Here is a 13,184-nt window from a genome sequence, read left to right as displayed (position 1 = left end):
GTCTCCCTTGCTGTCAATAGCTCGACGCAAATTTGGAGCAATTAGGGACCCCGAGTTTTCTAAAAGCTGCAATTAACGTCGAAATTTCCGCTGATTATAGACTTCCAGCACAGCACGGGGGGGGGGGGGGGAAGAGGAGGGGATCAAATCTCGGCTTAACGAAAGCGGGAGACAGAAAACTCTGTTTCCGCTGGCCGTGCTGGCCCCTCCTGGCTCTTCACACTGCCCCTGCCCTGACGCCCGCTGTCCCACCTAGCGAAGAAACCACACACAACAAACAAAAACAACACTCTTGACGCCCGTACCTCCCCCCATCCCCACAGGGAAGCCCCCAAAGATGACCGCCGCTCTGACTCTGCGTGGTTCTCACTCTCCTGCGCTCCGGAATCGCTTAGCATCGCTGGATCGAACGACCTCTGGCCCAGACCTGGGTCAGAGCCCCATTTCTTTCCATCCCCCCATCATCGCCGCGCTCCCCCTCCCCAGCGCAGCCTTTGCGCGTCCCAGCGCCCCCAGTTCATTTCATGAAATCCTCCCGCAGTCCATTTCACAAGAAATTGGGGCAAGACCTACTTGTGGGGCGCAGGTTGCTGGTATTGGGGTCTGCTCCTGCATTCGAGGAGGCTGCGGAAGAAGAAGGGGTCGAAGACGCCATCAGCTCGGTCGTCCCGGGGCCTTTAGTGCTAGGGGTCTTCCTTCGGTTGTGTGCACCAACGGGCTGCAAAGAGATGCGAGAGCTGTGGTGGGGAAGGCTTCCCCGTCCGTCGCGCCAGAGGTGGCTGAGCGACCTGGGGCGCAGACGCTCCCCCTGAAGTCCCAACTAGGGAGAGAAAGACAGGAGCAAGGGCAGCTCGCGGGCTGAATCTGGGTGCGCCAAGGGAGAGGGAGACGTGCGCGCGAGCTGGGGAACTCGAGCGCAGTTAACGTAGCCCCGCGCGACTCTCCAGTCTGACCACGCAGCTGGCAGACCTGGAGCGGAGCGGAGCCGAGACTAGGGTGCTAAGGCTAGTGCAGGACGCGCGGTTGCCGGGGGCTGGGTGAGAGGGGTAAGGGAGGCTCAGTGTGAGATTTTCCAGTCGAGCCACGATTAGCCCCATTGGGTTCTCAGCAGCCGCGGGCAAGCGGGGGGCGGGGAGGGAGGGAGGGTGCACCAGGCGGGCACGTCTGGTTCGGTGTCTGGTTCCTGTTGTTGTGTCTAGCCAGTTCCCTGGAAAGAAGGCTAACTGCTCCGGGGACCTGGGACAGTGGTGAGAGACGAGGTGAGCAGCGGGCGAGGACCAGGATGGAGGCGCGGTAGGGGTCTATGTCTTTCCGCTCTCCTTCGTACTTGGCGGGGGAAGAACTAGTCACCTTGTGCTCCAGACATCCAGAAAGCAGTGGGTCAGAACCTTCCTTGCTTCGCTCCTGTCCCACCCCGCTTTGGCCGCCTCGGAGCCTAATTGGAGGATCTAGTCCAGGTTTCTGTTTCTCCTCCACTCAATTTCCGAAGACCCCGGATTCCTACTCGTTAGGACCCAGAGAGAGTGAGGGACGCAAAAAAGAGGAATGTCACCGCGGCAACGAATTTGCGCCCAGCGCTGGAAAGCCAGCGAACAAGGGGTGCGCAGCGCCCCTGCTCCGTGCTCGACGATGTGCGATAGCGCACCAAGGCCCCGGGATAGATAAGCGTGCGAGCAAATCTGGATAGATCTAAGACCCCGCAGAATAGCGTCCCTGGTCACCGCCTCCATCACCTCCCCAGGAGCCCGCAGCTAGTCCTGCGCGCACTCCCACAGCAACGCAGGCAGCGGGTCCACCGCAGCTTCTGGGGAAGTAACAGGTTACTGCTCGAGTCGCGCCTTTGGCTGCAGCTGCCCACGGGCTCTTCGGTGAGCCCGGCTCTTACAGCCGGAAAGCTGAGGGGAAATCGTCCTATTTCCACTTTTGCGCTAGCCTTAGCCTCTGTGCATCCCCGGGTCGTGAATCTCGCTGGTGGGGACAGGATGGGTGCTAAGGTGGGCGTCTCTAAGCCGCGCACCAAGAGAGCCAGGACAGAAGCGGGTGGGACGCACTCTGCTCCGGAGGGTAGAAAGCAGTCGCCGGGAGTGAGGGCTGGCAGAGAACCGCGTGTAAAAAGGACCCAGCTGCACCGCAGAGACTGAGCACTGGGATGTCCCGGCGGCCGTGCGTTTACCCACCTCGGCTCGGCGACAATAAATCTGGCGCTCCAGCTGCTTTTCTGCGCAGCGCCCAGCGATCGGCTCGGCTCGGCCCGGCCCCTACACAGGCGTTGTCTTCTCGGCGTCACCTCCAGCTGCTGCGCCGTCCGGCACGCGAGCGCCAGAAGGAGAAGAGAGCGATCTGGAGAGGCTGCTGCTCTGCTTCGGGGGAGGCGGGGGCGGAGTGGGGAGGCGGGGACCTGCTCGGTGGGGGAATCACGAGGCCGCAGCTCGCGGGGGCAGTTTGTCGGCAGAGCGGCGGGTCTCCTTTGCAGGTGCTTGAATGCCTCTGGAGCTTGATAGGGCGATTATAAATCCAGATCACGGTTTTGTGTCTGGGGAAAAAAAAAATCCCTGTGAGTAATCCAGAACGTACTCAACATGCTCTATTTTTTTTTTTTTTAAGAGGCAGGGTGTCTGTTAAAACGAGGGTGAAGAGAATTCCTAAGAAGAGTTTTGCCTAGCCGAGCGCTTCTTCCTCCTGCCCCCCGTCCCCATCCCGCCTCCTCCCATATCTTTAACTAGACTGTTCCCCCAGATCTGCGACCTTCCTTTAGTGAAAGTGCGCTCTGGGCCGCGTCTTCACTGGCTCTCTACTGAGTCAGGATTGTTGCAAAAGCAAAAGGAGTCAGATATGAGGGAGGAACACTAAGACCCTGAAGAAATCTCCATCTCACTTTAGTTTTCTTATCTAGCTTGGGGTCTTCCAAAACACATCATCTGAGCATAGTTAACCAGTTCCACCGGCAGAGAAAAGGTTCCTGCTCCCTATCCACTATGCATTCTCTTCTGGCTTTGGTCCCCTTGGTGATAGGGAAAGAAATCCTCCTGATTGATCACATTTGAAGGTTAATAACACGCTCGAGCGCCGCTCCACCCAAGCACAGAGGTGGCCCGGGGGAATGGAGGCCTGCCCCCTTCCTGCCCTGGTCCACGCCCCTCACTCCCCCTTTGACTTAACATTTGTTAAGGATTCTCCCTTAGCTGTATTTAAGCATATTTACTGAATTGCCGCGTTCGAATTACTGCTGCGAAAAAAAGAAAAAAGAAAGAAACGCGTCCGCATAAAATTTTCCACCAGAGGGCGCCAGGCTCCCAGAGACCGAGAGGTCCTTCGCCTGCCAGGTTTTTCTTTACGCGCCGGCTCCAACACCTGGAATGACTGGAGAGGCTCAATTACTTTCTTTCTCTAAAATTCATCCTTCACCCACCCTCGTCACTAATTTATGTCCTCTCTCTCTTCTACCTCAGTTTCTTTTTTTCTTTAAAGCCAACCAAAGTTGATCTTTGTGGGTGTGTGTGGGTGACACAGCGTAACCAGTGATTACTCGTTTCACAGTGACATTTTTCCTTTGCGGAGCAGCAGGCGGGGATTATTTATCGACACGTCTGAGGCCTTACTGGTTCACTGGAGGCGCGTTCCTTTTCTCTGATGTCTTATCACCTTTTACCACAACACAGTGGGAGTAACAGAAAACTTAAAAATTCACCGAGAATTCTTTAAGGGAGATGAAAATTCCTTCTCTGAAAAAATAGTTTGATCAGTGAGAGGAATTTCGGTGTGAGATTTGAAATAACCGCGTTGCCCTTGATACTAAAGAAAATGCTGTCCTCCCTCTCCCCAACTTACAATAAAAGCTCGGACACTTTTTAAGGGCACTAAAGCATCTGGAATGGCGGGCTTGCACATCCAGCTGCTTTAATTGAGGACTGGATGGGGTGGGCGTGCCTACTCCGCTCAGGAAATGTCCCTTCAAACCTCACAGGGCGCAGCTTCTCCCAGACGCTTGAAATGCTCCGCTTACTAGCAGATGAGGTTCAGAATTCCACTCACGCCCCCCTACTTCAGTCTCCCTAAAAGAGATGGTTGCACCGATCAGGGAACCCCTCGCCAGGATCAATGCTTTAATTTAAGATGTGCGGCCAAGGAGACCCGGGAAAGGAGGCAGCAAATCCCGGTGCCCTCTGGGCACCCAAGAAAACAATCACCAGTTCCAAGAAAACAACCACCGGCCCCCTAACCTTCTCCCAAGAATCGGTTCCCGGAGAAGGGAGATTCCTTTGCCTACACCTGTGGCATCAGACTGAGAAATTGCCAACCAATTCCTCTTTTGACCCTAGTGTTCAAAACGTTCATCCCTTATTTTGGTCAAGAAAACAATCTCGTGGGAAAAGAAATCTACAAGACTAGGTATCGCAAATCAAAGCTGAGTCTGCCCAGCTTCCAGGACATTCATCTCTTTCTCCTTGGTGGAGGGGAAAGGGAAGAAATGAAATCTCCTGGAATTGTGAATATTTACATATTAGTAATTAATTAAACTAATATTTATTTATCACCTACTATGAGCTAGGCATTGTTCTCACAGAGCTCACACCGACTTAGCAATTTAAATATGTCATCCCTACACTCATGGAGTTGACATTTTAGTTAGGTGGAAGTGAATTACAGATTTGGGGGCTTAATGGCTTTGATTTAATTTCCCAGTATTTCCCACTTTAACCTAGCCTCTTAGGCTCAGTAGCAAAGGTAAGGAATTTAGGGCCTGGAACTCCCGCACTTCGAGTTCCGAGACACGGCGCGGCTCTTTCAGTACCAAGGACAGCGCCCGCCGCTCTGTCATTTTAAATCTCCCCTTTGTTGGCGACGGTCTCCGGCTCCAACCCCGCTCGCCCGGCTCGCCCCGGCCCTCCTCCCACCCGCACTTACGACCGTGTTTGATTTCCCTTGTTGGAGGAAGTGGGCGGTATTTCGCCCCCACCTCTTCTCTCGGGTAAGAATTTTCACTGAGGGTGGCCGTGGGGTTTTTTTTGGCTCTCAAAATATTTGAAATCTATAGTTTTTGTTTGTGTTTTTAACTCTTCATCTTTTATTACTCCTGGGGGAAGAGGCTTTGAAGGATGGGGGGGGGGGTGGAGAAAGATATTCTCTTCAGGGATTCGAACCGGTGGTGCGGGGTGGCCCGGAAGGGAGTGGTGTCCGCCCAGCTGCTTCGTTTGCATTTGACCTAAGGTTTAGTGCTTTGAAGAAATGGGAACACAAGCCCAGAGGTAGAAAAATGCGGGGGCGAGCGCTGGCCCTCCAGCATCTCTCTCCCGGGCAATGGTGTTTGGCAAGCCTGCTGCCGCCACTACTCGATCCGGTCCGCCTAAGGCCAGGATCCTTTAGATCAGCGTTGGCTGGGACTTGAGAACACGACCCTCCGCCCACAGTGTTTGTTCCTCCGGAGGTTGAAAGATTTCCAACCGGATTTGGAGCTGAACCTTTTAGCCAGGGGAAAAGGGTGGGAGGGGTGTAAGGCATGAAAGGGAAACCTAAATGGGCTTCGGGGTTTTATTTTATTATTATTATTATTATTTTTTTTTTGCGTAAAATACGGTCCACGTCAAGGTGAGTAAATAAGAAACGTCAATCTTTTTTTTTTTTTTTTGACGCATTTAGCATTTTTAGCCTCCAGGAAAGGTAATTTAGAGTCACGGTACCGGTTCATTTCAGCCGCCTCGCTCTTTAAGATCTATTTTAAGGATCTAATTTATGACCAAAAAAAAGTGGGGGAACATGGCAGTTCTCACCGTTTCAACGTCTGTCTTCGGAGACGAGGGCTGTGGGAAAGCGTAGTTCACCGTAATTACGCTCGACTTTTCTTAATTCGGCGCTAAGGTTTTGTTCGTTGCGTTTGTGTACTTTAAAGATACTTCCCAAATCACTCTGGACTTTCTTTGGGGATGATAGCTAAACTGATACCCCTACCCCAACAGACCACACACTCTACTCACTCCTGCGGGAGAGGAGAGGGTTAAAAGGGAAGCGAGGAAGGCAGAACTGCCTGAAGGCTGGAGAGGACTCCGGAGATTACCACATTTTCTGCTAAAGGAGAGAGCTTTCTTAGATAATCGTCAAATGGGCCGTCCCCCATTGATATTCAGAAGACGAAAATATCGTAATATCAAAGAAATTAATCAAGGAAGACAGTGATTTGTATTTGGGCAAATCTTGTGCAAACCAAAGCCCAAATTACTGCTAATCAAAACGCGAAGAGTGACCACCAGGTGGCGGTAGATTACAACCTGAGACGAAACAACGGGCCCCCAGAGGGAAGCAGTTCTTCAAGGAAAACCACAGGCCTTTCACAAAGCGGCGCCCCCCTCCACCCTTTTTTTTAAATGCTGAGAGCTGCTGCCAGAAGCGGCCTGAAATACCCAGGGTCTCTGACCCTTCGGTGATATCCATTTGTTTCCCACAGAGCTACAGCCCCAAGTTAGCCTTAGAAGGGAACTCTGCTCTCAGGCAAGGTGTTTCACAGTAAAACTGGAAGCCCAGGCAGTAAGACCTGGACTGCAATTCTAACAGAGTTTTTGAGATGTATCTGGTTCTTGTTGTTCTCTAAACAAAAACTAAGGTAAAATCAGTCAGTTCCCGGTCCAACCACTGTGGAAAGCTGTGTGGAGATTTCTGGACCTACTAAACATAGAGCTTCCATATGACCCAGCAATTCCACTCCTAGGTATTTACCCAAAGGACACAGAAACATCAATTCCAAAGAACACCTGCACCCCTATGTTTATAGCAGCACTGTTTACAATAGCTAAGCTTTGGAAACAACCCAAATGCCCAAAAATAGATGACTGGATCAAGAAGATGTGGTACATATATACCATGGAATATTACTCAGCATTCAAAAAAGATAAACACATGCAATTTGCTGCAACATGGATGGCGCTGGAAGGGATCATGCTCAGCGAAATAAGCCAAAAAGAAAAAGAAAAATACCGGATGGTCTCACTCATAGCAGGAATCTAGAAAACTTAAATAAGGGACCAGGAAAATGAATAACTATAAGAAAGTGAAAATCAAAATCAACAAAAAACTATGAACCAGAGACACTTTTAGGGGGGCGGGGGCGGGAGGGGAGGGATTGGGGTCAGAATGGGGGGCTGCAATTGTATGGGGAATATAACAATAAAATTTATAAAAAAAAAAATAAATAAATAAAATCAGTCAGTTCCCAAAGGTGTGGGATGCCAGAAACATGACTTCCCCCATCCAGATGCTTTGCTGAAACAATGTGGAGTGGGAGACTAGCGACCGTAGTGAGGCTGCTCATTTATTTCAGTGTGAACTGAACTACTTAAAATAATAGCTATCTAGCCTTTGTTTTTAGTTGCCTGGTACTGTTGTTTGTGAGAAGGTTCTGGAAGGTTATGAATCTGATTGTGGAAAATCTGACAACTTAAACATCTATTTCAGATAAAGTTCCTCCCCTATTCCTGGTCGGTTACTCAGGGGAGAAAACTGAAACCTTAACAGTAAGAATTCATGTTTAGGGCCTCCCCGGTGGCGCAGCGGTTGAGCGCTGGGTTGCGAAGCTGCCCGCAGCCTCTGCGACGCCGGTTCGATCCCCGGCTGCTCCCCGACCACCAGAGGAGGGTCCCACATGGCACGCAGACCTCTCCTGCCGCCCGCTGCTCCCCTCAGCAGTGTACTTCGGTCCTTCTGCCTGCTCTGCTCCCCGCTTTGGCTCTGGTGAATTCTCTCGCCCTCCCGCGCATCTGACTGTACCCAGTGCATGTATGAACAAAACAAACAAATAAATAAATAAACATGCCTCTATTAAAAAAAATAAAAGAATTCATGTTTACTGTCCCAGCTCAGTCCATTTCATGCCAAGAATTTACATGTAAGTGGTCCCTGGAATTTATTTATGCCCAAGGTTCTCACCTGTATCATCTGTAAATCAATGCCCTGGGTATTCCCAAAGCAGTCAGTCACTGAATCTCATTCTATCTTATAAGTTTTAGGGCTGAGATCCTGTTTTCTTTATACTGGGATGAGTCAGGGATCCTTTAGATTAAGTAATCCCTGGATGTGTGGATTTGATGATGTTTTCTTGCTGGGACTAGAGGCACGTTGTCTCAAGTTCATAGTCAAGGACAAGTCATAGACAAGTATGGGAAGATCTGCACTTGTAAAACTTTATTTTCCCCTCTTGCCTAGACCAGAACTGTGTACTGCATTTTTCCCTTCCCCTTTCCCTCCACACATCGATTTTGGGATTGGCTGTGTGATTTGCTTTGATCACTGGAATGGAGCTGAACTGCAAACCCATGAGTTTGGGGCTTATATGTTATGCATCTTTTTTTTTTTTGTGGCAGTAGCTCACATACCAAGCAGGTGAGGTGGGAAGGGACCCAGAGGTAAGGCTTGGCATAAGCTGCCCAGGATCACTTAGTATGGGTCCTGTTTGGTCTAATGGTGGTGGTGGTTGTGGTGGTAGAAGGGGGCAGGGTGTGTTAGAGACCTGTCTATTTCATGGACTTTAGAAACATAACAGAAAATAGCTATAGTATAGAGGTGAGAAATAATTCTTATGAAAGTTATGTGGTGGGTTTATTGTGTGAATTCTCATTTAATTATCACCTGACTGAAACTGTAAAATATATAGAAGAAAATATAGGCAAAACATTACATGACATACATCTCAGTAACATCTTTAAAGACACATCCCCAAAGCAAAGAAAGTGAAGGAAAAGATGAACAGCTGGGACTACATCAAATTAAAAAGCTTCTCTACAGCAAAAGAGGCATTTACCAAAACAAAGAGATTGGGAAAAATTTTTTGCACACAACACTACTTATAAGTGACTGATCACAAAGATCTACAAAGAGCTGATGAGAGGAAATGCAAATGACCAACAGGTATATGAAAAAATGTTCAACGTCACTTGTAATCAGCAAAATGCAAATCAAAACCACAATGAGATACCACCTTACACCAGTGAGAATGGCACATATTAAAAAAACTAGCAACAACAAATGTTGGCGAGGATGTGGAGAAAAAGGAACTCTCCTGAACTACTGGTGGAAAAACAAACTGGTCCAACCACTATGGAAAGCTGTGTGGAGGTTCCTCAAACTACTAAAAATGGAGCTTCCATATAACTCAGCAATTCCACTCTTAGGAATCTACCCAAAGGACACAAAAACATTAATTCAAAAAGATACCTGCACCCCTATGTTTATTAGTCTTCATAATAGGTCAGATATGAAAACAACCCAAATGCCCAAAAATAGATGACTGGATCAAGATGTGGTATATATACACAACGGAATACTGTTCAGCAATCAAAAAAGATAAACTCATGCCATTCGTAGCAACTTGGATGGAGCTGAAAGGGATTATGCTCAGTGAAGTCAGAAGGAAAAAGAGGGCCTCCCCAGTGGCACAGCAGTTGAGTTCTGGGTTGTGAAGATGCCCACAGCCTCTGCAGCACCGGTTCCATCCCCCCCCCCCCACCGGCTGCTCCCCGGCCACCAGAGGAGGGTCCCACATGGCACGCAGACCTCTCCTGCCACCCGCTGCTCCCCTCAGCAGTGTATTTCGGTCCTTCTGCCTGCTCTGCTCCCCGCTCTGGCTCTGGTGAATTCTCTCACCCTCCCGTGCTTCTGACTGTACCTATTGCTTGTATAAATTAATAAATCTTTAAAAAAAAGAGGGAAAAAGGAAAAATATTGGATGGCTTCATTTATAGGAGGAATGTATGGGAACCAAATAAGGGCCCAGGAAAAAATTATAATAAATTAAAAAAATTAATAGGCAATTATCAATCAAAGACACTGCAGGGGAGAGGGAGGGAGAGGGATCAAAACAGGGGAGGGAAGAACACGAGGGACTAGGGTAACAATGCATGGGTGAATTGATGGTGGGAATTTTACTGGGACTACCCTTAAGAAGAAAAAGCATATATTGTACAAAAAGGAAAAATGATATAAAAATATATATATAAATATATAATAAAAAATTAACATAATTATCACCTGAGGTCTTCGATTTTGTAGATGAAAAAACTAAGTTTTCAGTCCTTCCCAGATCACACTTAGTGAGGAGTGGGCTGGAAACTCTCTTTCCTTCTGTCTCTGTGCCCTACGCTGTTCAGTGAAGCCACCTGGCTCTGCCATAGAATGTCCATATAACCTTGGAAAATCACTAAGCTCTCTAAGCTCCCATAAGGAGAGAAGAGAATATCAAATGAGACCAGATAAGGCTTAATTCATCTGAAATAATTTATTAATAGTATTTTGTGACTCTTCTCACTGGGGAATCTTCTCCTGGTTTGAAAGCTATGAACTCAAGAACTTCTTTAAGTCTTTAAGGCAGCTTGTTAGGGAGGAAAAGTCAGTCAGACGAGTTTAGATCTCAATTCTACTTATTAGCTATCATTTAATTGTTCTTGGTCTAAATTTTCTCATGGGTAAAATAAGAATTAAGAAGATCTTTGTGAGCTATCTTATTTGACACCCATAATACTTATGTTAGCAAGTTCAGCTGTGCATGGTAGACTGTATATATAGAGGGAATCAACTACAATGCCAGCTATAAGCTTTCTGAATTCAAAGGGTATGTTTTGAATTTGGCTGCACAAACAATTTCCTCTCTCAGTGCCTCACTACTTCATAAGTATTTCCAAGTTTTGCACATGGCATCCTGCCCTCTCTCCACTGTAACTCATATCTCATGGCAACTGGAGAGCTATTAAGGAAAGCCAGTCAAAGAGACCTCCTTGGCCTCCTTGGCCTTGATTGCCTCCTCTTCCCTGCCACTTGTGAATTCTCAGTACCTTAAGATATAGACCGCTTGCCGAAGAACCCAAAACATTTCCAGTGGACATAGGCTTTCTTCACATCAGGCATTCATGATTGCCGTCCCAGCTCAGTCCATTTCCTACCAAGAATTTATATGTAAGTTGTCCCTGAAATTTATTTATGACCGAGGTTCTTACCTGTATCATCTGCAAATCAATGCCATGTGTATTCACAAAGCTGTCAGTTACCTGAAACTCAGGTATTCTACCTTTTCCAGTATCAGTATTTCAAGATAAATACTAAAACTTCATGTATCTTACATGCAAAAAAACAGTAAAGTTAAAGGGGAAAAAAACACTATTATTAAAGGAACTCAGACTACCACCTTGTTTAGTATAGAAGGAAATGCAGCATAATTGAAGGCTAATACCAGAGAACAAAGGAGAGGTTGATTGCACTGTCAGACTGCTGAGGCAAAGGCCAAATGGAACCAGTGACCAAATATGTTACGTGAATTTACTCCATAAAACCATCCCCTTCCTATTCCACTTTATTGACCTCTTAGGGCAGAAAGCAGTGGTGAAGGGTAAAGCATTAGAATAAAATGATGAAAAGCTACCAATTCCCAAGTATCTGACCTTTAGAAAGTTATTTTCAATCTCTCTAGGCCACAGCTTCTTCATATGTAAATAGAGATAACAGTATCTACCAAACAGGTGTTATGAAGACTAGGAATTTTAACATAAGGGTTGCTTAATATAATGCCTAGTACACAATAGGCTAATAGGTCATATCACCTTCCCAACTAAACACACTCATCTTAAGCAATTTAAAAGTAATATTCCTTTTACCTTACATCCTACAACAATACTTCATCGTTTTACTTTCCTTCATAGTCAAATTCCTTGTTCTCTTTTTTTTTCTTCCCCCACCCCCAAACACATCCAGATTCACTGAAATATGGCAACTGGTATCGTTCTTAATGTCACCAGTTACCTCTTTGCTTCTAACTAATCATCTTTTTTTGTTCTTATTCATCTTCTCAACACCATTGAATTGTGCTATAAAGTTTTGAAGAAGGCACAAGCCTGGAACTGAACTGTTTATACAGTCACAATCTGTTTGCTTATGCATTTAAGTGTCCGGGCCAGCCGGGCAGATCAACGGGGTACCCGGGGGAGGAAGCAGGGGCTTGGTATGGGACAGGGGTACGCTAGGAGTGGAGACAAAGCCAGGATCATCGCCAGTCTCATTTATTCAGGAATGTGTACAATGTTATATAGGGTTCAGAGGAGTCTCTCGTTATCTCTAGCAAGGAGAGACCACCAATGCAAACAAGCCACAGTAGCAAGCAGGGGGAAAGGTTCAGTCATCACAATAGGAAACTTGAAACCTTCCCTGGAGCTAACATTCAGTACCTGCTTCAGGCAAGAACCCGGATGTTCAGGTCTGGGCCTCAGGTCTGGGCCCCGACATTAAAGTTTCTAGAATTTAGCTGTGTGTAAAGTAGCACGGAACACTGGGTTTAAGATTCACTAGATCTCTCAAACTGGGTCATAGTCTAGCATCTCTAAATCTTAATTTCCTCATCTGAATTCCAGTACTCTAACATTTACCCTAGGGTATCTACCATGCATCCCAAATTCATTTGTGTAACTTCACAGGACTGTAAGAAATCAGTGGGATAAATAACAAAATAATGTCTGTCACAGATCACTTTTAGCAATTTTTTTAAATATATAGCAATATATAATATATATGTACTAACATACTATATATAGTAATATATAGTATTTCTTTATTACTACCTATACACACACATGCCTGTATCAGTTTATGCAATCACTTTACATTTCACTGATTAAGGAATGTAAGTGAGGACTATGGATAGAGGGGGTACTGACTATCCTGCATGGGCAAATCTTAGAAATTCTTAGACTTTGCTATAACATGGCCTGTGATTTCATGGCATTTTATTCAGAATTTCTTCCTCAGAAAATTCTTGTTTGTTTGAAAGAAAGCTAAAATGATTAGTGTAACTAATTTAGTCTGCAATATCACTTTTAGAGTACTTTATGAACTTCTCATGGGTGGGGGCTCCCTTATCACGTTATCAGACTGACATATGATAGAGGGAAAGAGTAATGAAACCCCTCCTCAAATGAAAAGGACATAGACATGTTAGCCAACCTTCCAATATTATCTGATTTGTAATTAGAGAGTTATACATACCTGTTTTCCTTTCTTTTCAGTCACCTCTGTGAAACAATGCAGCAAAATTTCTTCCTGTGAATGTTAGCAGGCTACGAAATGTCCAAAGAACAAACAACACTTAAGCATTTTTAGTGTGCTGTGATACTATGCTAATAGAATAACAATTAAGATAAGTGGATTAGGGAGATGTGGTA

At 46.6% G+C, this 13,184-nt stretch overlaps 1 protein-coding gene across 2 annotated transcripts in view; it reads right to left on the bottom strand.

The window, feature by feature from the left end:
* GAD1 (glutamate decarboxylase 1) overlaps positions 1-655 on the bottom strand; it is a gene marked incomplete at both ends in the record, with an annotated part of 41,126 nt that extends 40,471 nt beyond the window's left edge. For both annotated transcript variants that reach the window (XM_084245095.1, XM_084245096.1), the window contains one exon: positions 574-655. In XM_084245095.1, the coding sequence (XP_084101221.1) occupies positions 574-655 (82 nt within the window). The remainder of the gene's footprint in view (positions 1-573) is intronic.
* Between the last annotated feature and the right edge of the window lie 12,529 nt (positions 656-13,184).

This window comes from Talpa europaea (genome assembly GCF_964194135.1).
Source record: "Talpa europaea genome assembly, chromosome: 1".
NCBI classification, from domain to species: Eukaryota; Metazoa; Chordata; class Mammalia; order Eulipotyphla; family Talpidae; genus Talpa; species Talpa europaea.
The sequence above is the reverse complement of the archived record's forward strand: the minus strand, read 5'-3'. Positions and strand labels throughout refer to the sequence as shown.